Source organism: Cinclus cinclus, chromosome 3 (assembly GCF_963662255.1).
Source record: "Cinclus cinclus chromosome 3, bCinCin1.1, whole genome shotgun sequence".
Taxonomy (NCBI): domain Eukaryota; kingdom Metazoa; phylum Chordata; class Aves; order Passeriformes; family Cinclidae; genus Cinclus; species Cinclus cinclus.
Window position 1 is genome coordinate 93858954 of NC_085048.1, and position 27622 is coordinate 93886575.

General features: G+C 39.6%; 1 protein-coding gene across 1 annotated transcript in view; it reads left to right on the forward strand.

Moving 5' to 3' along the window:
* The first annotated feature begins 312 nt into the window (after nt 1-312).
* Nucleotides 313-27622, forward strand: part of MARK1 (microtubule affinity regulating kinase 1) — a 56930-nt gene continuing 29620 nt past the window's right edge. The window contains exons 1-3 of the mRNA XM_062490444.1: nt 313-363; nt 22649-22852; nt 23407-23460. Coding sequence (XP_062346428.1) covers nt 313-363; nt 22649-22852; nt 23407-23460 — 309 coding nt within the window. The remainder of the gene's footprint in view (nt 364-22648; nt 22853-23406; nt 23461-27622) is intronic.

Here is a 27622-nt window from a genome sequence, read left to right on the forward strand (position 1 = left end):
GCCGCCGCCGGATGCTGCGAGGAGGCGCCGTGGCCCCCCTGCGCTGCCGGTCGCTCACCTGAGCGGGCAGGAGGGCGGGGGAGGAGGAGGAGCCGGCGGCAGAGCTGCGCGGAGCCCGGCGGCGGCGAAGCGGGCGGAGGGACAGCCGGGCGGTCGGGCGAGGCGATGGCGTCGGGCGCGTAGCGGGCAGGAGGCCCCGCGTCCCGCCGTGTGCGCCCGGCTGCCGGTGGGGGCGGCCGGCGGGCTCCGCCGAGGCCTAGGAGCGGCCTCTCCCCTCGGAGCGCCGGGCGCGGCGCCGCCGCGACCCGCACGATGTCCACCCGCACGCCGCTGCCCACCGTCAACGAGCGGGACACGGAGAACGTGAGTGCCGCGCCGGGAGCCCCTTCCCTACCTCCCTGCCTGCCTCTCCCCGGTACCCGGTGGCGGCCCGGCCAGTCGTGCCGCCCAGGCCGAGTGCCCCAGGGGCGGGCGGGCCGCAGCCGTGCCGAGAGCCGGGCCGGCACCGCCGTCTGCCCCCGCCCCGGGCTCCTCCATGCGGCGCTGCCGGGGCGGGTCCGGCCCGCCGCGATCCACGTCGCCCCAGCCCGCCCGCGGCCCCGGGCCTCCCGCGGGGAGCTCTCCCGCAGCCCCTTCCCGCGTTTTTGGGCCGGGCCGGGCCGGGCCGGGCTGCCCTTATATGTCCTCGGCTGTCGGCGCGCACGGGCTGCTGGCTGCGGCCCCCGCCGGCGAGAGGCCTGCAGCCCCTGCGGGCGGCAGCCGGGGTGCCCCGCCTTAGGGCGGCCCCCACACGCGGCATCTCTGCGCCTGCCTTGGGATATCCACTTGTGGGCTGTCTGACCGGCTGGCACTTGGCCTCGCCTCACCTTTTGGGGTTCAGCGGTACTTGCTCTTTGTTCGATTTGCACTTCCAAGGCGGTCCCTGGTGTTGTATTCCTTTCTCTGCTTTGCTTTGTGTTGCCTCTGAGAGAGGCTGTGATCGTGTCCTTGGTTCTTCCGAGTTGATTCTATCTTCCTTTGTGTTTTGTTTAAACATCTTTGCGGTCTCCTCTGCAACACCCGGACTCGATAGAGTGGGGGGGGGGTGGGGGGTGGTGTTCTCTGCCGTGGTGGTCTTCCATAGAAAATAACCAGTCTTGGCTATGATAGACAGTGTACCTGAGGAATGTTGGACCATGTCTGGTCCTGTCCATCAGTGGTGATTATTTACATAGGTGGTAGTGTGGGAGGTGTGAAATTTTCCTCTTGGGTGAGGGGGACCAGTGTTAAAAGCAGTATTGTTTGCAATGTGAATCCTTAATTCCCTTTGGGAAGGTGGCAGAAGGAGGGGGAAAAGGAGCTATAGGAAATGTAATGTATGTGGTCATACCCACCTTCTATTTGTGTGGAAAGTGATTGGTAAGAAACGAAGGAAGATGGCCTAGTGGGCTGAAATGCATTGAAGATGATGCTTGTTTGTGTGTAGTGCATCAATCTATTCCATAGACGTTTTGGCTAGTAGCAGGAGCTCCTAAGGTTTGTTACTGTACCTGCCCAAGCAGCAGTGCCTTCTGAATAGGTTACTGGCTGATATGAAATGAAAAGTGAATGTAGGAAGATGATTGGGAAGGCAGTGGTAACAGAAGAGGTGATATAGCTAGAGAAGTGAAACCCTAGTGTGGTAAATTTTTTTGAGCTTTTAGTATCAGTCACTCAGTGGAAATTTAATTGATACAGCAGTATCAGACTTATTACTGGTTAAAGCAAATAGATACGTTTGGTCTGTCCTTACACGTCATGGACTGATGAGTTCTGTGTTGCTGTAAGAACAAAAGCAACAAAAAGCAAGTCCTTGGGATGAAAATTTTGATTTAATTAAATGATAAAGTCCAGGCTTACATGATACATGTTACTCACGAGTCTCTATTTCAAATGTATGTAGGAATGTAGATGAGAGATAGATGACAGGAAAGGATAAGAAATATTTATGTATATATCTGGTAATACAGTCCATAAGACTTGCACAGTTTACACAAGGCAAATGGAAATATTTTCAAATATCATAGTCTTTATGGAATGAAGACTTCCAAGTGTTGATCATTAATTTATAAAATATTTTGCTACTAGCGAGTGCTCAATTTTGACACCTAAGGAATAGTGTTATTTTTTTATTATTGTAATGTCAGAGAGTGCATTTGGCATACGAAACACCCAGGTTTGTACAGGGTATCAGAGCACTCAAAAGTCTACATTTGCTTCTGAAAACCTTGGTGTAAGTCTGAAACCTTATATTAATGTAATCTTGTAGCCGGAGAAACACCAAAGATCTGTGTAGTTCCCTGATCTGCACAGAGTTACTCCAGTGCTGTCATTAGTGGGAGCCCACAGCATTTTGGAGCAGAGGCTTTGAGCTCTGCCTGTTGGGCAGCCTCAGGAGCTGTCCTTGCTACCCATGGTGTCTCTTATGTCAGACCTTTGGCTAAAGTGGCAAATGTAGGATGGAGGAGGAGTAGGTGGTCCATTGCTGACTTCCTGATCAGCAGCATTCCTTGATTTAAAATGGATTCTGTGAGGGTGAGGTGAGACTCTTAAATTACTTCTAATGTGCTTCCTTCTGCTAATAAACACTAATGGACTGAGGAACTGTTAATGCTGGTGGCTCACGAGAGACAAAGTCAAGCTAGTAAGCTCTGGGTAACCAAGGTGGTGGGAAGTTGTAACTAAAGGGAGAAGTAATCAGAAAGAGTGAGGAATTAAGGAGCAGGTTTTGGCCTGGTAAAAAAGTCCATCTTTGTAGTGCATGGTTCCAGTTCTCCAGTATGCATGTTAGTAAAGCTCTCCTGAGCAGCTAATGGTGATCTTCAGGAGAGGCTCTTTTCGTCTGTCTGGTGCGTGTTGCTCCATTGTGTGGCTCCCAAGGGACAAATTGGAGCTCTGTATCCTGGACAGAGCTGACTGATGCTTCTGATACAACCCCTACATGTGTGTCCAGCTCTGTACTCTGCACATGGGGTGAGGTTGTTCCATGAAATTGTGGGTAGCTACCTTGCCACCACCACCCACTGTCTCTTGGCAGCTGATTTCAGTACTTTGAAATGGAAAACAAATAAAATGTTAATGACTGCTTTTCTCAGTGAGTGTGCAAGCGTTTGTGTTATCATTTGAAAAAAGAAAATATAATACTGAATATAGAACCTATGATAAGAATATACATTCCTTGAGGAATTAGAGAAGTTCCTGGTGGGATGGGTGAAAAACTTGCTTGTTTCCATAATGCCTTGTGCCTTTTGTCCCACAGTGCCCCTTGAAAATATTTTAGAAAGGGTAAGATCAGGCAGCATATTACTTGATAAAGTCTTATCAGAAAGCTGGAGTGAGAAGAACAGGAACTGGCAGCAAGGGACAGACAACAGGTGGAGGGAGCCAGGGCCTGGGAAGCATCAATGAGTGTGTAACTGATAGGTCTGCCCTGTGGAGCTTCACACTCTTTTTCTTTTCTTTGCCATTTTGCTATTCCTGACATCTCCCAGTGCTATGTTTAGCTTCCCTAGCATATGTCCATAAATACTTTTCACTGGAAATGTTATTTCTCGTTCACAAAAGCTGTGTTTAAGGAAGGAAAGTAAATTATGATTATCAAACACTTATTCTTGCTCACAGTTTATTTGGAATCTTGGGGAAATTAATGGGTGGAGCTGTACTGTATTTTCATGTGTATTACTGGATTTATTTTTTTCAAGTGAGGTGCAAGAGCAACATTCAAAATAATAATTTCTCTGTGTTTTGATTTTGTACATGTAACTATTTGCAGTCTCCTCTTGATATATTTTTCGTAGGCTGTGATAGGTAGTGTATCACTACATTCAAACAATTGCACTTTGGGTTAGTTCAGCTGAACTGAGTTTATCATCTCTGCTGTTGCTGGGAGGACAGGAATCAAAAGCTTTGAGCTAGAGTATCTCTTCTGTTTTCATTGACTTGGTATTAATTGAGGAAAGAGGGGCTTTTATGTTTTTCCTTCATAATGTGTTATTACTGTGTCATTAAACTGAGGAATTATTTTCCTGAATTAAGGCAAAAGAGAAGAAGTACATAGGTAATCTATTCTCTTAGATGTTTTTGGGGACCTCTGTGTAAGAAAAGGCTCAGACATTCAACAGTTGGCTCTATACTGCTTGCTGTATAGTACTTTTAGTAAAGTTGATAAGAATGAGAATGCTGAAGATTGTTTGCTTTTTCTGACATAAGGACCTCTTAGTCTGGCACAAGAACACATTATTTTTTTCTTGTATAGTAAGTGTAATTTAATCTTTTGAAGGTATTACTATTATCTGTGAAGGCATTGCTGTTGACTTGTGCTGTGGTCTCACCTATCTGGCTCTAAATTTTTAAGGTATTCTTGTGTTTTGTACTTTTCAAATACCTCAGAGTTGTTTAATTCTGCTGGAGCCACCTGACATGTTTACAGTGAAGAAGGAACGAACAAGGCAGGAGTTCTGGATGATAACTGGCGAGAGTTGAGGAGAGATATGGGAATTGTGATTTGTCTTACCTAGCCAGTGCTGTGTGAGAATGGTTGAGATGTCATGACAGTGGAAGTTTTAAGGAGGACAAACCAGTGACCTATGATCATGTGATTTGCTTCATTATCATACAAATAACTAAAGCTTTGACACGTGCACACCCATTTGTGGGTTAGCTGCCCGACGGTGACATCTCGGTGACATCTCGGATGCCAGCTCAAGTGGGTTTGGTTAAGGATGCCTTTCTGACCGGGGAGCCTACAAGACAGCTGCATTTTAAAGAGGAAAGAACTTGAACAGGGCAAGAGATAAGAGGATAGAATGAAGTGGTCGAGCTGGGATGATAATGATTATACCATGTTTAATTTTTTTCTGTTTTTGTTTTGTTTTGATTTTTTTCCTTCTGGATTTGCATTTGCACAATAAGAACACATGGTTTTGATTTGGACAGAGGGGGCGTGGGAGACGGTATCTGACAAGAATTCTTTCCTTCAGTGCCTTAAGCAGAAGAATGGCCTAATTTCCAAACCTTATGGGTTCAAGAGTACAGCTGTATCTTTCTTATCCACAGGAGATGGGCTTGAGCAAAGTGAAGAATGCCTGTTCTTTCCTTGAAAGTTTATTTTCCTTGGTCATAAATGCACCATTAGGTTCTATGTTTGTTTGAACGTAAGAAGAGGGTATGTGCTCCTAATCTTATTTTGAAGGTTTGTGTTTCCTCTGTGCAGACTTTATATTGTTGTTTTACTTCACATCTGGTGTGAGCTCCTATGTTGGGGGGGGGAAATGTGCTGAGCTAGACCACTATGCATGGTGAGAGCAAGGTTCATTTTGAAGTTAACCTTCCATGTGGATCAGAGAGAATAATGGGACAGGTGATACACATATTTAGTTTCATTTTCTTTATGTAGAGAGGAATATTTTGGTACAAAGCACTGAAAATGTTCATCGTTCGGCGTTGTTTCTGGGCATCACACGTGAGTGTACAGTGTTAAAGTTCAGAAAGAGTGAATGCAGTTCACTTGCAGTACTTGTTTCATTTCATACTTCAAGGGTTTTGAGATTCATAGGTAAACAAAGTTGGATTGTTTGTGGTTGGTGTTCTGAAAACTTACATGTTCAGTGGACTTAAACACTGAGCTAGAACAAGGAGAATATGTTCTAGGAAAACTGTCCAGTGGGGTCTTTGCTATTGTTTATTTCTGATCCTATGGACTTACTGTTTATATTGAGATATTTAAACATTTTATCTGCACTTTAAATGTTTCAATCATCAGTAAAGGCCGGGTTTTTTTCTCTCATGACACCTGATTACATTTGCAAATTAATGATTCTGCTATAAATGTGTTAAGTTTCTGCCATCACAACTGCTGTTGCTCAGCAGAGCAATCTCCTCCCAGCTTCTAATTAATATCAATAGTTTAAACACAGAAAAGGTAGTCAATTTTAAAGTGCAGATACTGTGATTTCTCTAAAATTACATTCTCAATCAGTGATTTGTAGTTGCGCTTGTGGAATTTTTCTTCTTCTTCTCAGAATTTAGATAGACCTGACCTTAATATCTGACTGATGCTGGAAAGAACTTTAAGCAGTGTTCCAGTAGAGCAGATTCATTAAGAAACTGTCCTGTAAGGAGATTTTACAATTAATGTGGAGCTAGAAAACTATAGTGCAACTGAAGCCCTAAGACAGGTTTCTTACAGATTGGCCTATTCACAACTTGAGAGTTTAAGCAAACTTTGCATATGTTGCAATATCAGAGAAAGCATTTTATCACTTTTTAGATGTTATCTTTTAGTAACTTCAGCCTGTCCTTTATTTTAAAATACGTGTTTACAGTCTGTGCTGCCCTCCAGGTTAAACATACTACTCATAAGCTCCTGCAGACAGTGACAAGTTTCAAATTTAGCTTATTTATGTTGTGGTCACGACACCATCTATTTTGTTGTTGTTGTTGGAAACACAATGCATGCTTTTTGTGGTTGGATTTGTTGTTGTGTTTTTGTAATCTTTCTGGAATTTCAGAATAGGCAAAAAAAAATTGTTAGGGTTTCACATTTTTTTTTCTGGGTCTTGATTCGTGAATGTTTACTTTGCTCTAGATAGCGGTAAATTAGGAAAAAATGTTTTCCACACTTGACTGTGAAAACAGCCATGAAAACAGGAAAGTTTCATCAAAACATTCACATTGTTCAGTGTAATGAACATAATGCAACTCAATCTGAGTTTTAATAAGTAGCTCTTTCTCCACATCAGATACCAAGCCTGATTAATTGTTAGCATTTCTCTACTTCTTTCACATTGTCAGTTAGCTTTTCTTTGGTGCGTTCTCTGTGCTCCGCTAAACTGAGCTTTAAATTGGACCACTTGTATTCCATGTAAGAATCAATCATCTTTGTTTTTCTGTGAATAACTTAGTAAAATAGCAAAATCAAAGGCTTGTTGAGATCTCAAGGTCAGTTTGAGACTTCATAGCTGTCTGTGATGATTCAGCTTGTTTTGGTGAGCATCCTAGTGAATCTAAGGTTAAAAATTCCAAGATGCTAAGATGGCCCTTTTTAAAGTACATTTCCTTGTGACTGTTTCAACTTTTATTTCTGAAGGAGTGACCAAACATGCTGTAGCTATTGTGGGAAAATAGCTGAAGGCAAGAGATTTGAAACCACACTCTGTGCTTGTTGTAATCCTGCTTCTTTCTGACCTGGCAGTTAGAATAAAAAGTTTGGTTGGTTTTTTGGGGTTTGTTTTTTTTTTTTTATTTAACATGAGCATTTTTTCAGGTATTTCTTTTTGTATGCTTTCAAAGAAAACAGCAACTTCTGCTGAGAGACATATGTTCACAGTTGTAGTAGGGTGCTTGCACAGTTAAATTCGGCTGGGCTACAACTAACCTTAAAAGCAATGAACCCGACGTGCTCATGGAACACTTCCACAGCTTAGTCTCTAATGATTGATCAATAGTTGTATTTATGTGAAACCCAGAAGCACAGGTTTCTTTGGCATCTCTGTAGAGTGAAAGATCATTATGTTATTCTAAAATTCTCCATCTTAACAGGACAGCTGATGAACTATCACTTCACATTGCTTAAAGCCTTGTGGAAAGCAGGCTGTCTTGCTGGAATGAATGTGTTTGTGGGTTTTCAAGCTCTCCTGTTCAGCTGTTTGTTTGTATATTGTTTCAGGAAAAAGTAATTTTCCTTTTTTTATCTTGCTGTTCCTATGCTTGTGGGACACCTTAGGTATGGTCTATGATGTCAACATGAGAAGTGGTCTGCATTCCACTCGTTTGGTCAGCATTAATTAATGTACCTTACCATTAAGATGACTTTTGTAAAGAACCCTTCATGGCTGTTCAAGATTTAAGTGCTCAGTACCAATGACTTCTGTCCCTTGGTGTGCAAACTATTTCAGGTAGCAATGTTTTATAAAAGTTTATGATTGTTTTGGAGACCTAAATATAAAATACAGCAACATAATGTGTAATGAAGTAAAGGGTTCTTTTTCTTCACACTTAGCTTCTTCAAAAGCCTGACAGTATCTCAGCAAGATACTTGGTTACAGTAAACTTTAGCCAGAGTAATTGTTTATATTTCCAAGATGTATACCCAATCTAAAGGAGCATTGAATGGCAGCAAACTGATAGGCGTATTCTCAGCCATAATGATTTCTGAGGTAAGGGTTGGGTTGTTACATATAATGGAGTTGTACTGAGGTCACAATGAATCATGTTTGTGACTTCGGAGCAGCCTCTGCCTGTTCACTGTGACCCTACTGATGTGCTGGGAAGAAGCAGAATTGTCCTGGTTTTTGTTTAAACGCCTGTAGAATTAACAAAAGTAGCAGAATGTTAGTCAAAACAGTGAATTATGTCCAAACTTAGTATGTATTTCAAATGATCAAGCATAAGGAGTTTTGTCCAGCTGAGTTGCAGAACCATGTTTTTAACAAACCTGGTTATGTTGAATAATAAGACAGAACTTTGCTTCACCTGTGATGAAAGCACTTGTGTAGCACATTGGTGTATGTAGCTGAACATATAGAATTGCTGGATAGCCCATGGCAGTCTTTTGCAAGAGCAGATAATGATGATATTACTGGTGACAAAGTCTAATTGCTTCTGTATTATAAAGTAAAGTAGTGCATGATAATTTTTAAAATCTCAAGCAGACACAGGATTAGGCAAGGCTGTTGGAGAGAAGTGGTATCTTTCATTAGACAAATGTGGTTAAAGAAAATAGATGAGATTTGGATAGTAGCAGGGCTTGCTGAAAAGGCTCTTGCCTAAGGTGAGACTTGTGGTAAAACCTGTAGTGCCTCTGCTGTGCTTCGGTAGGAGGGCCCACACCTCACTCATGGTGCAGTAAAACACACACCTCCTTGTAAGCAGAGGCTCAGCCTTAGTCACTGGGGTAGACTACTATTTTAAGATCTCCTGGAAGATTTCCTCCTGGATTCCTCCCTTCCTCACTGTTGATTTTTATCCTTTTTATCTTAACCCAATGCTCAAGAAGAAGTAGAAAAATAAAGTAAAACATCTTTCACTGGTCTTCAAGAAGCCGTTTTTTTTTTTTTCCCAGGAGGGAAAAGGCAATTTATTTCTAATATTAAGATTCTCACATAGATAATTTCTCTTATTTAGTCCCTCAAAAATTTGACCAACTTAATTTTAAACCAGGTGCTAGTCTATAACCTGCCATCACATCAGCCTTATCCTTACATACCCAGTATCCATCTTTCTGAGATTCCAGTTGACTCTGTTGATTAATTTGCTGGGCATTAAACCCCTGCAGTTTTCTATAATCTCCCATTCTGGCTCCCCCCACCCCCTTTGTTTTCTCCCCCATTTTGCTTACTAACGTGCTTTTGTGCTGGAGCTTGGCATACTCATTGCCAGCTTCCTTATGCTTCTCACTCTTTCTGGGACCTTTTCCAGTTTTGCTCATTTAATGACATAAGCAAACCCAATACAAAGCTTTATAAAAGCCATGTAGTTGTAGCTCCTGTTTATCCTTCAAGTAACACCCTTCAGTATGAATCCCAAGGAGCATTTTAATGTGGGAATAATCTGAATTGTAAAGCTAAAGGGAGTGAAAAATTTCTTTGCTGTGGGTAGGCTGGGAAGACCTGTTTCTGTGTTGGGGACTCTTTCAAATATTAGCAAAAATTATTATTACTATTTGAAATATTCATCAGTTAGACCATATTTTCCTCATTCTACCTTTCCTTCCCTCCACCCTGGTAAAGTTACTGGGCTTCCTTCTCTCAGATAAGAGCAGAGAGTAACCAAAGCTTCATAGCGATTACTTAGACAGGACATACAGTTTTATCATGTTCTCTTAGATATTCTCCACATGTTCAGATACGTGAGGAATTTAATGGGTGAGAGTTGCAAAGCTGGAGAAGGGGAGGGTAGGGTATACTCTAGGCCATGTAGCAGCAGTGTAAATTACTTGTGCTTAAACTGTAAATACCTGAAATTCCTTTTGAGAGTGCATGCTTGGCTTCAGTCATATGTAAGTATCTTTCTGCTGCTTAGATATTTGTCCTCACTTAAAATAAGGAGAGGCATAGCTCAGAAATTCAGAGAATCTTATGTGTTAAGAGGAGTCTTGTTTTTGCTATGGAAATTACCTTAGTCTGTGAAATGCTACATTGAGCTCTTGCAGAGGATATGGTTGTTTTCCACAAATGGATTACACGTGTAATGTATTTACTCATATCTTGTTCCAGATAATATTATTGATTCGAGGTAATATAATTCTTGAAAGCATTTGGGGTTTTATTTAGTAATTTTTTTTTCCAACAGTAATCTGATTTTCTTCCCCCGCCATTATAGTAAGGACAGTCTACTGGTGGTTAAAAAAAAATAAAAAAAATCAAAGAATATATCTTTACTTGTTGGAGAACTAAAATAGTAATTTTTCCTCAAGATCAGACTTTTTCCTGAAGATCAGACTACCAAGGTAATAATATTTTTAATAATTCAATATAATGAAGTGGATACAAAAAATATTAATAATACTGTTTTGAGTAGTCTTCAGCAGACATACCTATATATAATAGCTTTGCAAATTTGTTTTTCTTGATTTGATATTAAATGAAAAAAGCCTGGCTGCTATTTAGACTTCCTTCTTCCAGTGATAGACATAAGATGCACATGAACAAAGAAAATTTGTTAAAGCCCTTCACAGTGTAACTCTTGCTCCATCTACTGCAGAGTCCAGTGAAATTTATCCTCAAACCTGGTACAAGCAATGAGGATTGAACTAATATAGATGCTGGAATTAGTCAGTGGAGGACATAATTATTATCAGAGAATGTATGCCTCCAGCAGTGTTTGTAGTTGGGCTAAGGGAAACCACAGCCTGTGCGGAGTAGACTGATAAAATTGCATTTAAAGGTCCTTTTTAAGAAAGCTATTCTTGCTCATCCAGTGATTGCAGAAGTATCACACTCATATAAAAGTCAAGTCTGATGTTTCCTAAATACTACAAGATAACATTATTACTGCTGCTGTTATTATTAGGTTTTTGTGTGACCTTTTGTACAACTTTGTATTTTGGTATTGTGTACAAGCTTTTCCCCCTTTACTCATTAAATTAACTTCCTAGTGGTGTCTAACATTATGTTTCAATAGAATTATTTTAAAGTGAGAGGTGTTAAACCTTCTGGAGTTGTGTAAAAGAGGCAAAGTGGACTCCTCTGTCCATCTGTTTGTTTTCATTACCTTCACAAAATATTACTAACTTGAAGAAGCTGAATTAAATACAGCAGTTGGGTATTAGATTTGAGTTAGGATCAAGTGAAATGTTCATGGTGCATCAGCCATTTTCCTAATATTGTCTTGATTTAATTGAAGGTTAAATTCTGCAAGTGACAGATAGAAAAAAAGAAGAAGGCAGACTGGGGGACTGTCAAGTTTATTGCCTGGTAGAACAGTTATATATTGGAGTTAGGGTAGGAAGCCATCTGGAGGTATACTTTTCTCCAAAACTATGCCTGATTTCAGGTTACCTGTTGGATCATAGGAGGGCAGTAGAAAATGAATAGATTCTTTAACAGTTTGATGAAAAGAGAAAAATATGTAACGTGATTGTTGTCATCCCCAGAGGTTGGGAGCATTGTAGTTAGTTTGGTAAATTGAGGGAAAAAATAAGAGTTTCCAGTGAATCTGTGATAACTTAGGGATTGCAATGCTGTGTAAAGGGATATGTGATCATCTACCGTGCTGTCACTTTCCTTACCTTTTAAGAGGCAAGGGCCATTTCTAGCACTGTGGGTAGGAGAAGGACCCTTGGCACACTGTTGGTAGAAGAGAGAACAAAACATTGCTGGCAGCTCATCCTAAGCCTTGGAAAAATTCAGTTGTGTCTATTTGAAATCTGCTTAGGGATGACTTTCCTTTAAGGTTTGGTGACAAATTCCCAGTTTCCAGTAGGGAGGTTAGTAGTATAATCCCTGTCACCTCTGACATTGCCCTCAGGTCCCCATGACTTCCTCTGCTTTTATGACTTTCCTTTCCTTGAGACTGAATCAAATTAATTCCTGTTTTAATATGAGATAGCATCTGATTCATTAAGGCACTTCAGCTGGGGATCTCCAGGCATGCTGCTCTAGTATTATCCAAAGTGTTTAGTTGTCCAGCTCGGGACAGAATCAAGAGTTGCCCCTGCTAATGGTGGGCTGGAAGCTGCTGTTGCTGCTACTGGTTATTTGATGTGTCTCACCATCTATATAAAGAAGTCTGAAATGCCCAGGTTTTACAGCCTACAAGCTGGGCTGCTGTGTAAAGCCCATAGCTGGGAATCTGGGATTCCTCACCCACAGATTGTCAAGGACTCTAGAGAAGGTCATACATCTTCTTTCTTACTGTTGGATTGGCTGCTTATTTTAATGCCTGTATTCATTTTGAATACATACTAGATTTGTTCAAACCTCTAATCACAGATTATCTGGCTTGTCTTCTTAAGATTTACCTATATATATATATGAACATTATTTGTCCCACATTTTCCTAACTTGTTATTTTAATGGTCTGGGTAAATACACTATCTATATTTATTTTTTGTATGTTTTTTTAATATTTTCTTTGCATCCTGTGTTTTTTTTTCTTCTACTTCCTTAGCCAAATTATGTTATGTGGTCTGTTAAATTTGTTCTGTTCATTCTTCTTCAGTGCTTGGTTTTTGCATCTGTTATACTCACATGTGATTTCTGTCCATGGTTTGAATTCAGCACGTTGACATCTATCTGCTGTATATGTGTGGTTGTCAGTATTCATTATCTACTGTATCACTGTCTTCCAGTTTTAAACAGCTAAAGAAATGTATTCTTTTTTTCTAGCTGTATTACATACTTTGCAAAAATCTTTGTGGAATGTTGCTGCTGTTTGCTTTTTTTCATGTATCAATTTAGCTTCCTAGTTGCCTGCTTTTCTGGAGCACTGCATTTCAGTAGCTTGTGATCAGGAATGATTGAAGCCCAAAGGTTAAAACGAGGTGGTTGAGTGAGTTTAGGAACAAGGGGCTCTGTGGATATTGTAGTCTGAGCTCTGTGAAAAACACATGCTTTGATCATAAGATAGGAGCTGGTCCAAGGGCCAGATGCTGTTTGGACAGCTTAAAGTTAAGCATAAATCTGTGCAAGGCTGGGAATGTATTTGCTAAGTTGAAATGTGGTGTAGCATTATCCAGATAAAGGTAAATAATTACTACCGCCCAACTGAGGACATTTTATTTGATCTGTTAATTAACACTTATGTGAAAAACAAGGTAGAGAGCACTCAGCCGAAGATGCTTCATTTTGCTGTTTGAGTTCACCATGTCCCAGCCGGTTGACTTGGATACGTTGTCATAATCTTGCTTTGCTGTAGAGCATAGTTGGTCTTCTGAAAGCATAAGGTAAGTTTAGTGGTGTCCTTATGACTTTATCTGCGTCTCCCACCATCAGGTCATGCTCTGCTAGCCTGTTCTCAGGAGACAAAACTCTTGTAACTGAATGCTGCTTGAGTGCAGGCTTGTTGGTAGAGATGTCCATGCCAGCTGAAGTGCTTACTCCTCTTAGGAAGGTGCTCTGGTTTTCCTGTGTGAAAGTATGTGTTATACCTCAGAGTCAACCTTATATTTACAAATGATCCTTATGCTTATGGGAAACAAAAAAAAAAAACAAACAAAAAAACCCAAAACAACAGCAACAAAACAAAAACCAACCAAACAAAAAAAAAACAAACACAAAAAACCCATGTCATGGACAGATGAGGTTCATTAGACCCTCTGCAGCTCAGTCTTAGGAGGCAAAACTTGTTACGCCAGAAGTCCTTGGCTGCAGAGTGGTGGACCAGCACATATTATCAAGCCTTGAAGGTGGAGAAACTAAACTGGTATGCTCTAGTGCAAGAGGCCCTGGAAGAGCTCTTCAGGTCAGGAAGGATTCCCTGCCCTCCCTTGAAGGTTCTGTGGAAGGGCTTGAGGCAGGCCTTGTTAATCTGCTGTAGATCCATGCTTTCTATTCCCCTCTTCTGTCCAGGCAACAAGTTGATTTTGAGCATTACTTCTAGTTACGTTTATTTTGTATGTACTGTATTGTACAAATGGTATTGTTAAGGTGAGTCTCCGTACTCTTCAGATTAGACTTCCAAGATCCCTAAAAGGAGCGCATCAAAAGGATATGGGAAAATCATGCTGAACATGGGGTAATGGCATTTGAAACAGAGCTTGAAGTAATCCTCAAACATTGCAGAGTCCTGCATTGCCCGAGACAGTTTCTTTTCTAGGATATGTGTGCATCAATTAGTATGTACTACTATCGGGTTAGATATTTTAATTGGTCATCTCATCACTTTTTAGAAGCTGGCTTTACTTCAGAAAGTTATTAAGACCTTGAGGTAAAATAGTCTTCAGAATGAGATGATGGTCTGTCTTGATGAATTTGTCATTGGATCCACTGGATGAATCTAGTAATGTGGATATAAAGACTTTAGAAATACTGTCTAGCTTGCTGGAGAGGGAACTTCCTCTTTTCTGTAGCAGTGTTGAAGTGCTTTGCCCACTCATGTCATCCCTAAAGGAGAGTTTAAGATCACACTGTATGCTTTTCTAAGGTTAAACAACAGGCATAAGCGAGCCTCTTCACTTGTTTGTGGGATTGTTTTTGTTAGTTTGGGGCTTTTTGTGTTTTGGAGGGATTTTTGTTGGGTTGGTTTTGGTTCTTTTCTGAGTCCTTGTGTGTTTTTGCTTTGTTGTGGAATAGGAGTAAGTATCTCCTAGCTTAAGTTTCACTACTGGTGTCAATTTGCCTTTGAATTATCAAGAAAAGTAGTGCGATCAATTTTCCTTTCCATGTTGTTCCCATCCTGATAGCACAGTTCCACGAGAGTTTAACATAGAGCTGATGTGATCCCATCTTCCCAGTGCTGGGTGTTGCCTTTTGTCCTTGTGCCTGTGCTGCTCCAGGGGAGGTGTCAGGGGGTGCCTGTGCTCAGGGAGCTGAAGGCGACTCTGGCAGCAGAGTGTGTTTGTGGACATGGGAGCATTGCCAGCTTCAGCACCCATCAGCTGCTGGATCAGCTTTAGCAGCCATTGTGCCACATGAGGACTCATCCAGAGTTGTCGTAGGTATGCAGTGGATAAGGAAAAAATGTCCATTTCATAAACTTTGAGAGGAAGAATGAGTTGCAATTCAGAGCTTGGTCCCAATTAGCTGCTCTATCCTTTCCTTCTGTAGGAAAACCTCAGCTGGCCCAGAAGAGTGGTTGTTTGATCCTGAGTGTCAGACATGCTTCACACACTAATCTGGTCGCTCTTTTGTGAGTAAACCTTGCCTCCTGCTGCTGTTTTCTTCTCTGGAGGCAAGCCTCAGTTTTCAGGATTGCAGTCTCTAGACTGTAGAAGCAGCCCTTTCCCCTCAGTTTTGAAGTTTGGTATTAAAGCATTTTCTACTTCTTAAGCCCTGCAAATGCTTGAGAAGCTCCATGTGCTTGATATGATCCTGAACTGTAAGTTGTTTCATGTCTGCCTTCTTCGGCCTTTCGTCAGGCCGATTAAAAAACGACCTGGCTGCATCATTTTTAAGCGCAATAAAAACTCCTGCCAGTTTCCTTTGCCGTAAGTTTTGCTTTCTGGGTGTGTTCCTGTTCTTCTTGGGTTGGTTCAATTAAAAACCAATTTTTTCATTTAGTTTTCTTTTTGTTTCACGGAGGATTTTTGAGCAAACTCTGGTCACTGTGGCATACAGAATCAGTAGTACCCTGCAGCTGCCTGTGCCTCCAAGTGCTGGCAGGCTGTCCTGGGAGAGATGGGAATGCTCACTGGGAGCCCTGTGCTTGCAGGTTTGGAGATTTCATGAAATAAGTCAGAAAAGACTGGCAATGTTAAACTGTTCCCCTTTTGAGGAAAGAGCAATGGCTGGCAAGAAATGTTGAAAGAGCTCTTGTCTGTAAAGGGTTGTGTTTAGATATGTACAGGAGGCTACAGGAATAGTCTGGTTCCTTCCTTCACTCTCCCACAAGCACTTTCCTTCAAAAAAATATTTTGTTAGGTTTCATGGGTGAGGGACATTTGACATTTTATTTTGGCAAAATGGGAAGTGTTTTACTCTTTAGCTTAATAGATCTGATGGTAGTTTCTAGTACTGTATCAAGTGACAAAGTGAGTAAACAAGAGGATTTTACAAAAACTTTCCTTCCCCCCCCCATTTTGGTTCTACCTGTGGTTTACTGCAGCAGTTTTTAGCTGGTTTGTCTCAGTTTTCCTGGTGCTACAGGGAGGGTTCAGTTTTGTCCTAGCAATTAATGGAGATGATATGGGCTGGCTGTCCTGAATTAGCCTTGGAAAATCTTGTTTGTGTGTTTGGGATGAGTCAGGAAGGAAAGTGCCAGGTTGAAATAACTGTGCCAATTCTGAGTGAAATGGAACAAAGGCAGGAAGGTCCTGTTCTGCTGCACCTGCATGCCTGGCCAAGCTGAGGGCTTCAGGCCCAGGGAGAGGAAGAAACATGTTAGCTGAGTTCAGGTTACAAGACCTGATTTTGTGCTATGGTGATATTTGTATTTCTGAAATGCTTTGGCTTTCATCTTGGGGGTGGACCAGCACTCTTAAGTCTTTTTTTTTTAATCCCTCAAGTAAAAAGGATTTGTAATTCCATGTGATAATGAACTCCGCCCTTCCATATGACATTATTGCTGTGTTTTCTTTTAAAAAAAGGAATGATCATACTATATAATGCACAGGATTAATACAGGTTGGTGTGACCATATGAAAAATGGAACTATTCTAAAGATCCTTTAGTATGAACTTCTGAAACTCTTACTAGCTGTGTCTAGTTCTGAACTGGTAGATCATGGGATGTTTTCTTTCTTAGATTGCTTCAAGTATGGAGCTGTAAACATTGCATCCTGTGTAGCTTGAGATGAGAAAAACAATTCTTGCTCAAAGTTGGCAAACTTATTTCTGTATGTCTCACATATATCTGCATATGTTGAGCATTTAAATAACAAAACCCCAAACAAAGCAAAAAAACCAGCAAAACTTCCATGGGGCTTGGATCCCATAGTGGAGAGCACAGATTAAGATGTACTCAATGCTCAGCATAAGTGTACATTTCTTTTAGAGAGGGAACACTATTTGTCTGTTGGCATTGGGGGATTTTATTTCACTTTGTAGAAAAAATGTTTTCCTGTTGCCATTGAAGTTGTCTTTGTAAGATACATAATATTACAACTGGGAAGAAAAAGGAAGATGCAAAAATAAAACAAGGAAATTATTTTGCTTGGTATATCTCTCGGTGCTGTATAGTTTGGAGTTTTTAAAGAAGTTTTATAAAATACTTTTTGGAGTTGCAGTGTTGGTTAATTAAATGCTTGTGTCTGCTTGACTCAGGCCAGCTTTATTCAAATTGTTGTAACTTATAGCTGATAGATTCAAGCTATTCTAAAAGATAATGTCTGGCATTTTTGCATATTATGTAAATGATCGGAAAAGAAGGATGCGCATGCATGTGTGTGATTGTTTCTTCTTGCAGTTTTGGAAAGTGTGTATGAGGAGGCACAGGAGATGATGGGTACATTCTGCATTTTGTCACAGTTTTGTCTGATTCTTTTCTTTGTCAGCCGTGCACTGATCTTGGTATCTGATTTAATGACTAACTATTTCTTTTCTCACTCCATTGTTGCTTTGGTTTTTTTGAGCTTAGTCCTGTGTATTATCCCCTCTTGCAGTGGGGTAGGTTAGTTGCTTTGCCTTTTGGTGTTTATTTTTAATAGCATAGTTTCTATTCAAATTCACAGTCTAGTATGCATTTAATTGCTGTTAAGAAATTAGGAAAAAAAATCATGTGTACGTACATTCATTTTTTTTAAATTGCCCCTTCCAAAGCACTTCTTCACATGTCTGAGAGGAAAATTTAGGTAGTGCTCTATCAGAGCAGAGGTGCTTTAGGAATTGTAGTATGATGTGATAGATATGTGTGACAGGAGTAAGGTGTGGTTTTGTGAAGATGTGAGGCTTATCTGGAAGAGGAGGGAATCCCCTTCCTCTGCCCCTCCTGGGGGATCAGGTGCTATAATCGTGTGCAGTTTGCATCTTACCTGTACCACCTGGATGCTCTTGACACAAAATGCAGAACAGGCTCGTGAATGTCTCTGATGGTTTCTACCTTGAGGTTTACTAAGAGCTTTCAAAAAATCAGACTCTTTCAGTTTAGTTTGATTGTTACTTCAGCAAAAATCTTGCTTGAGGTGGCTTGTTAGAAGCCCCTAGGTCCTAAGGAGTAGTGACCAATAGCAGCTGGATGTCCATGACAGTATTTCCTATCTCTCTCCCTTTTCCTTTCCCGGCATTGTATTTTAACAAACATCTAATTTTATGTGTTTATTTCTATAGACTTTATTCTATACTGACATAAACTGAGTATATCAGGAGTCATGTTTATGGTTTACTAGTAAAAGAATGTTTCCCACTACATGATACATATATTAAGAGCAAAGCTGTTGCAGATCAGAGCTATTTAGAAGATGGTCTTCTCAACCCTTCAGATTGCCTCTGTCTGGGTTAAGTATTTTAAAAAATATTTGCAAAATATAACAGCTGTTACAAATGCTCATGTGTATGGCACGTACTTGGAAATGTTAGGGGGTATGAATATAAAAATTGGCTGCAAATACTTATGTCCAGGACAGGATAGAAAACATTGAGAGAGAAAAGTGTGATGATTTGTCTTTTCTAGAACTGCATGTGCAGACTTTGCTTCCACAGGCTGAGTCTACCAAGGAGTTTGCTTTGTGATAAATCAGGATGGGGAAAATTCAGGACTAAGAGTTTTGTTTAATCAAGTGAGGTGTGTTTGTGGATAGTTTGATGTGTGGAAAGTACCCTCTTACTATGAAGCACTGTAGAGGCGTTGAGTGTTCTTTGATTGAGAAAGGCCATGTGGATTGGTGACTGGGTGGATTTGGGGGAATTTTTAAGACCAAGCTGTAGCAGCAGTTAATGTAAGTGATGTAAATTTGATTACAGTGAATAATCCCAGAGAGTACTACTCCAGTGGCTAGTAAGTGGCTAAAGGATGCTGAATATGTAAAGTAGTGAAACCCACACGTACCTACTTGGTGGGGTTAGTTCTTCTGCACTTTCTTAAAGATGATGTGTCTGGCCATCGGGTCATCTTGCTTTGGCAAAGGTACCTTGGGTAAACAAAGAAAATGACGGCTTTGAGAAGCAATGGGTCATGTTAACTCTCTTGTGGTCTTACTGCCCTTGTCTTTCTGTAACAACCCTGGTGGAGCATGTCAGAAACAGGCCTAGTATGGAGCAATAAGTGTTAATCGAGCTCTCTTCTGTTGCAATTTAAAATTGAATGCTAGAAATATTTTTTTGAGATTCCTGAAAAGGTTGGTTTTGTTTTGCACGAGTTACTTTCTTATCTTAAAAGACTTGACTAATGTGCAAAAAAGCTAAATGCTCTAATATATGCTATTTCAGCTCAGACTTGTTACTGCTTCACCCTATTTTTGTTTAAAATTGCATTTTATTTTAAAAAACATTAATTTTATGTGTCTATTTCTAGGGACTTTATTTGACACTGACATAAACTGAATATACTGAGTCATGTTTGATGTACTAGTGAGGTAGTGTTTCCCACTACATTATATCTGTAAAATCAGGGTAGCTAGTGAAATAACGGAATCTCTAATTGAAGTCCTGTGTGGGAAATGCAGCTTATTGACTTGAATTGTTTTTAGATGGCAATGAACTTCAAGGAGAGTGTTGGTTTTTACAGCCCCCTTGTTCCCAGCCCCCTGAAAAATTTCTCAGAATTTAGAGATTGTTCTTCTGAAATGGCATTTTAACTAGCCACATAGTAGCTGATGCATAATGAATGAATGTATTGTAATGGACCAGAAGGATCTGAAAACTATGTAGCCAGGCCTTCTAGACAGTGTGGATGTTGCATACTTCTGTGAAATTTGGCTTTAGTATTCTTTGGAAGTCATCTCTGAGATACTGCTATTTGACCTTAACTTTTTTTAACTTCTTAGGCTTTTGTTTCAGTTTCACTGAATGTTGATTTCTACAACTTGATAAGCTTCTAGTTTAAATTCTTTACCTTCCAACAATAGCAAGCTGTTTATGTGCAGAAAAGAGGCCTATTGCAAGAATAATTTGAATTTCATTCAGTGCTGTTCAAGTTCAAAAACTGTATATGTTTATTTAAGTGTGGCTCACAGACTAGGAAATTTGACCTTCTTTATGCATGATTTCTGTCATCCTTGGGCATAGCTGAAGAGAATGTTTGGTTGACTCTGAAGAGAATCTGTTTGAGAAGGAATAATTAGGAACCATCCAGAGTGGCTTAGTTTTTCTGTGACAAAAAGACTAAAATCCAGAATCCTCATGACCATGAACCTTGTTACTTTTTTTCTTCTTCAGATTTGGTACTGTTATATTGTCATTTTGATTAAATATTGCTTTCCCTGTTCAATCTGCATTAAAATGATCTATTCTGTGAAGGCATCTTTCTCTTTGCCCATGGCATTGGTTGAGTCTATCCAACTGTTTCTTGAAGAGATCCCTTTAGGTATCTGCTAGGCATAGGCTAATCTTGTGAAGCATATAAAATTGGCAACTAAAATTAGGATTATTAATGCTTCTGGTGGGCATTGTATTTTCTGTAGTGAAGATCTAATTCAGTGAGTAAGGAGGCTCAAAGACTTCTAAAACTTGTTTGTGTAGCACAGTGCTATAGCCCTGGATGGGATTCTAAGTACAGCTGAAGTATTCATTGTTAGCACCATACAGACACTGATTTTGCAGGGTGTATTTTTAGGGGAGACTTTTCTTTGGGCTGTGGTTTATCACATGTAGGACTGGTGTCCAGTGCTGAAGGAATGTTTCGAAGCCTTTTTTGCCTGGAACTGCCCTCCTGGTCTTCTCTTTCAAAGTCAACAGAAAAGATCTTAATGATGTGCTTCTAAAGAATAAATACTATTACTAGAATGTTCTTTCACAGCTGAATGAATTTGTCTGATATACAGAATCTAAACATGCCTGGCTTGCTTGGTTCTCCAGTAATTTGGAAAACAGCTTAACAGTGGGAGTACAGTAGTATTTTGCAGAAGGACTCATGCAATGAAAAGACAAACAAAATTATATTTAGGGCTGTTCTCTTGGCTATAGTAAATAATTAATAATGCTGGAGGTGATGTAAGCAGGGTTGTGCTACATTTGGGAAGAACATTCTGGTTTTGGTATACTCCTTGTTTTTTCCGGTTGCGTTGCAGCTGTTTGCTACTTTGCCCAATTCCACTACTGCTTATGTCCTGAAATAATCTTGCCTGGTTCAGTGGGACTGCCTGTAAGCCTGAGTGTTTACAGAGGGGGATTGACTTCAGCCTCCAGCAAATGCACACTGAAGATGGAAGTACTCCTTTAAATTCTGGTTATTTGTGAAATAATTCCATAAGGAATGATGGATGAGATCAGCACAGCCCAGCATTAGGTTGGGTACTAGGAGAAGCAGTAAAACTTCAGCTGCCCCCAGACTCTGCTTTCAGCTTAAGGTCAAGGATCTAGGAACAGGCTCATTAGTGCTCTGTAGAAAGATACCTGCTTTTTAATTGAGGCAGTCGGTAATGGGAAGATATTCAGGTGTCTGTTGGTGCTTTATACTTAGCTGGGAGTAAGCATGCCTTTCTGCTACAAATCTAAAAACTGTCCTGGGAAGACACTCTTTCTACCTCCAGTATTTGCCAACCTTCAAAGTCTGCAACTTGATAGATTAGAAGCTAAATTTTACCTGTTAAACATTTGTACCCATCTGCCACTCTTAGAAAGTATTTGAAATACTGAAACACTTAGTGCTCCTCTGACATTTTTCTTTACTTTGGTTTCTCCTTGGAGCAGTTCCAAGCCCCATCTGTAACTTGCCCCTTATATACTTGGAAGTTAAGAGTACAGAAGCACTGCAGATTTCAGTGACTAACATTTAATGTGGGATGATGTGTTGGCATGCATTAAAAATAACTTCCTTTTAGTTCTTCAGACTTTTGAGATTTAAAATATTTTATGCAATCTCACGGAGTTTTAAAGAATAGTTATTTTTAAGTAATGATGTAGATAGTTTGCTGTCTACATCTTTATCAAATTGCTACTTGAATAAGAACTTAAAAAGATGCAGACATGTTTGGGGAACAAAGCTTGAAAAAAAATGGTAATGTCATTTGACTGAATAAAGTTAACAAAAAAATGGAGTGAAACCTTCTTTCCCAATATGCCAAGGTATAAGTATATTTTGTACAGTGTATTTTTAAAAGACTAGCTTTGATTATGATTAGACAAATTTATCTACAACATAGTGCTATACTGTGTGGTTTGGCTTGTTTTAAAAAGTCTGTAATGGTTTGCGGATTACTGCCTAGATATCTAGTTTTGCATTTGGAGATGGTAAAATCTTTCTGCAGACTTTCTCATGAGACATGTATCAAACTCTGCCCAAAGGTAGCATTTTCTCCTTGGGCTGCCATCCAGAGTTATCAGTTGTATTGTGAAAGTTAAATAAATTACTCCCCTTTACATCTTTTTATGCTTGTGGTCTATTCTGTTGCAATTGTCTAAAATCCAAGTAGCTGAATTCCCAATTATTTTGTCTTGCAGCACACCTCTGTGGATGGATACACTGAACCACACATCCAGCCTATCAAGTCAAGTAGCAGACAAAACATCCCCCGATGTAGAAACTCCATCACATCCACAAATGAAGAGCATCCTCACATTGGAAATTATCGCTTACTGAAAACAATAGGAAAAGGAAATTTTGCCAAAGTGAAGCTGGCAAGGCATGTGCTTACTGGAAGAGAGGTAAGCCTTGGAAAAAAAAAGGCTGACAGTCTGATTTGTTTTCTTTGGCTGTCTTTATAAGTATTTCTTCTAGAGGCTGTTTCAGGATATAAAAGTTACCTGACATGCCTGAGTTGCCCCCTTTTTAAAATGTTGCTTCTTGGTGGAAGGATCAAAGCATTTGTTGTGCATCAAATGGTATTTTGGTGCTGGAAAGGTGTCTGTTCATCCCCAAGCATTTCTAAAACTGAAGAGCAATGCATTGATAAGCAGATTTCATTGATATTGGTGATCTGTTAATAGATAAATTTAGTGTTTGGAGGGTGTGGACAAGATAACGTTATTCAGTCCAAACACAGACAGCAGTATAAAACTGATTCCTTGGTGGCAAAGTTCCAAGTTCCTGCTGGTAAATCTTAATAGGTTAGAGAATTTTGCTTGATGAAATGTACAGAAGTAAATATACATGCATATTTTTGAGGTGCATCTATGCTCTTGCTCACAGAGCTGCAGTGTATTTCTGCTCAAACCTTCTTCTGAGTTTAGTAATTCAGTTGTTTTTTTTTTTTCCCAAGGTTGCTGTGAAAATAATAGATAAAACCCAGCTAAATCCTACTAGCCTGCAAAAGGTAAGAATAGACCATAACATCTGAAATTCTGTAAACAGTTGAACTGTGAGCTTTTATTTACTTGACAAAAATACTTGATCCCCTTATCTTGCTAAACAACATTTTTTTTGTGTGACCTTGAAGAGAGTGTGGTCTCTCTGCTATAATGTGCACATACATTTGTATGAGGCCAGTGACTCCATGTGGTTCCTATCTTAGCTTTGTTGTTTTGCTCTTCTTTCCTCTTGGCCAACAGTAACATTTCTTTCCAATTAGGTGTACAAACAGTTTGTCTACATGCTAAACCAAGATTTAACGCTGTAAATGATGGTATTTTTCTTGGATTTTTTTCTTTAATGTAGTAATTGGTTTTTTGTGGACTTAGAGTACCAGCTACTATTGCTTTAATGGGTTTTTCTACATTTCTCTTTATACTCTTTCAACTTTAATAATATATTTGCTGAGCTCAGGGGACCTGTGGCAATTACTTTTTGTGCACAGAATTGACAAAATGAGTGAATGTGAATATAATCAAAACAGTCTTGTTTATGCCTGTAGATAGAAATTCAGAAGTCTTTCATAGTCATTGTGATAAGGGTTTTATCAAGACCCTGGGGATTTTTATTTAGTTTGGGTTTTTACTATTTAGCTCTGCATATGTTTAGTAGTGGCTGAAGCACAGAAATGTTGTATTGTCCTACTGGAGGATGCCCATTACAAAAATTTGGGGTATTTTTTGCTTGCAAATACTAGACTGCTGCTGTCTGTAGATGTAGAAATGAGAGAAAGAGACAGAGCTCATTGCTGTTCTTTTATCTCTGGCTGCTGTTACAATTTATTTTATTGTGTAACTTTGGTTATGGGGAGGTATAAACAGCTTTGCTTTAATTTCTGTTTTTCTTTTATCTCTTTTTACTTTATTTGCTTTAATGTCCCCCATGTAGTACTTGAGTGTGAGTTCTACTGGATTTTTTTTTTAATTCAACTTGCTGTGCAGTCCATGCAGAAGCTTTGCTGTTAAGCCCTATATCCTATATTAAGACAATCTCCTTGGTCATATTTTAGCTAGAGAAGGAGGACCCACAGAGGCAGTGTGTGACAGAGCATATTGTGGAAATTCTGTGCTGCTCATGTAGCTTATTTCCTACCTAGTTTGGTGTTCACACTTGAAGAGCTGGGTTTGTCTCCTCATTGAGCAATGAGAAGCTAAAATATGTTAAAACTTTCTGAAAAATGGATCAAGAAAAGCTCAGCTTTGGGACAATAGTTTTAATGTTAAATTGTATTTCACACAAAAATACTTAATAATAATTCAATAAGCCATTTCAAGTATAGATAAGCTTCATAGCATATAGAAGACTGTCACACTGCACAGCTAGTATATAAAATACTGATGAAATAGGACATTGCTGCTGTTATTTGGTTTTTTTTGAGGGGGAAGCTGGCAACAAGAGAAGCAGTGTTGGGTACTGTTAGAAGCAACTGATAGTAGAACTAAGGATAGATGTTTAAATTTAGTGATTTAATTGCAGTTTCATTCTTCGGTAACTTCTAAATATATTGATCCCATGCATCTTCTGCTCACACTGAAAAATGGGGTCAGTTGTTGGTATCATGTTTTTGAAGCTTTGTAAGTCTTAAGCTGTGACTGAGTGAATGAATATTGATTGCCTGAAAACTCTTAAATAAGCATAAGCACAATTTTTGCACAGTCACTGAAGCAACTAAAAATGCAAGGCAAATAAGGGTGGGAAGGTGGTTCATTAGCATGCTTAAGATAATTTCTGTTAGTATTTTAATGGGTCATTTGTGAGATGGTAGTAAAATAATAATAATTCTTGTTCTGTTCTATAAAATCACTCATTCTTTTTTTTCCTTTTGCACTGAACTATTACATTTTGTTTGTGATTTCTCCTTGTGCTATTTAGTATCACTGCAATTGAAAGTTTTATAATTTTGTCATCAGGCTTACACTGTACAAAGGGCTGTTAAGCGGTTGGGCTTTTTTCTTCAGGGGGTAGTGTTGGGAATGGGAAGCAGTGATAGTAGTATTGTGTTGATAGGAACAGACACTTAGCTAATGAAGGTTTATAGAGGACACTGGAGCACATTACTGGCACAAAAATACCACTCCTGAGTCTGAACCTATCGAAATTCTCATGGTTGAGAGGACTGTCTGTAGAACTTCAAAGCTGAAATTGCACACAATTCAGCAAAACTTTCAGACTTTCAATCACTACTGATTATTATTAATCAAACAAGACAAATGTTTGGTTATCTTGGGTGTGGGGTCATTCACAAAACCATCCGCTTTCCATTCACCAAAGTATGAAGGATACTGAGTGCAAGTCAGTTTTGCTACAGTACTTGCTACTGACCTAATTAAGTGAAATGAGTCATCATGGCTTCACATGCACCATTCTGTTTTGTAAACAGAAATATTTGAGCACATACTTCACTTGCTGGAAGTGTTATACAAGCTGGGTCTGTAGTTAGTCATGGATATAAAAGTAAAGAGCATTTTGTTTCTTCCTAGCTGCTCACCAGTGGTTTTCATGCCCTGTCGTATGCACAGGGTACTTCAAACAGAGTTATTTTAGCTTGTGTCATGACCTAACATTTGATGGTTTAAGTAAACTGACCTTGTGAATTTTTAATTTTGCTTTCTTGTCTGTGCAATGTGATAGCCTTAGCTACATTATATTTCTCATTCCAGGACCTCTACCCCTTTAAATAGAAAACCAATGTTGAATTAAGGGTCCTGCCTTTCTATTTTGTTTTCAGTTGGTTCAGTATATGGTTACCACTGTAGTCAGTGAGCATCTGTTCAGAACAGAGCTGGCTTTATTGTTGACTTGCAGTCTTGATAGTAACATACTGTACTGACTTAGCTTTTGCCACTGTCACTATTGTAATTTGTTCCCAAATATACGTGTTTGGGTTTTGTCATAATACAGATTTGTGTCAAAATAGCTAGTCTATTTTTTGCATATCTGCTGCATTAAAAATTTTGTCTTCTATTGGCTTTACCATGGATATTTCTGAAACAGCATTCTGGTGCTCTTCTGCAAACTGCTAGTGGAGCAGAAGGTGCTTTTTTTCATTAATAGGTTTAATTAGGAAATGGTATTTCAGATATGTCCCTTTTAGGGGTCAGTAAGCTTTTTATTCTTTAAACAAGTTTGGAGCCTCTAACTTAAGTTCCTTCTGTTGTTGAGAAAAGCAGAACAGAAGTAAAGTTGTGTAGAAGATATGGAACAATTTCAATGTGTTACCTATTGAAAGCTGTACTTCTTTTGCCATGTCCATTCTCAGTAACAGTTTGGAAAGTAGAGCAGCTTTCAACCACATTTTTCAAAGCAAGACAAAACCTCGGTTAACTGAATATTTTCAGTTTGATTATAGTAACTTAAAATAGCAAATCTTAAACATAGGTGTCAGCCTGACAGCAAGTAGAAATGTTTATTAATGGTGTGGCAGATCTTTGCTTTCTGCAGTTTGTGCCTTGGAAAGTTAAGCTGGAAGCACAGGAAACAATTTTTCAAGTCTTTTTGCTTTTTTCTAACTACAAATTTCAGGAACCAAGTACAGTGCTGGCTGTCTCTTTCCATAAGTGAAGCTTTTGAGGCTGAAGCACCTTTACAACAAGATGCTTGTTCAAGAGCGTTTTTTGAATGGTAGCACTTTTTAAGAATGAAGAGTAGACCTGTAAATATGTGGTGGGGTGAGGAGAGATAAGTCAAGGAGCACTTACACCTTATGAGAGAAAGAACACTGCTGCTCAGGACAATACAGATGTGTTTGAATTCTCAGAATGCTGATTTTTGTCAGTAAAATAGATCTGAATCCTGCAACAGCTTGCTTTGTCATCAGAGAAGAACAAATATTGCTGTTCTGTCCAGATTTTTATAAATTTAACGAACTTGGCTTTGTAGGAAATAACTGTGGTCTTTTCTGCTTAAATACCTCTGTATGCAAAGAGATGTATCCTGAGTGTTACTGAGGGGTGTAGTGGCTACCATTTTAAGGTGTTTATATTTGTAAATACATGGTTATTGACATTGCAGGTGTTAATGACAAGTGTGCTTCTGCATGGGGAAAGCATGGGCGAGGAGAATTTTCTTAAAATAGTGCTTCATGGAATGCAGAGTTGCAATGAAAAATAATGGCCTTGAATACTGTT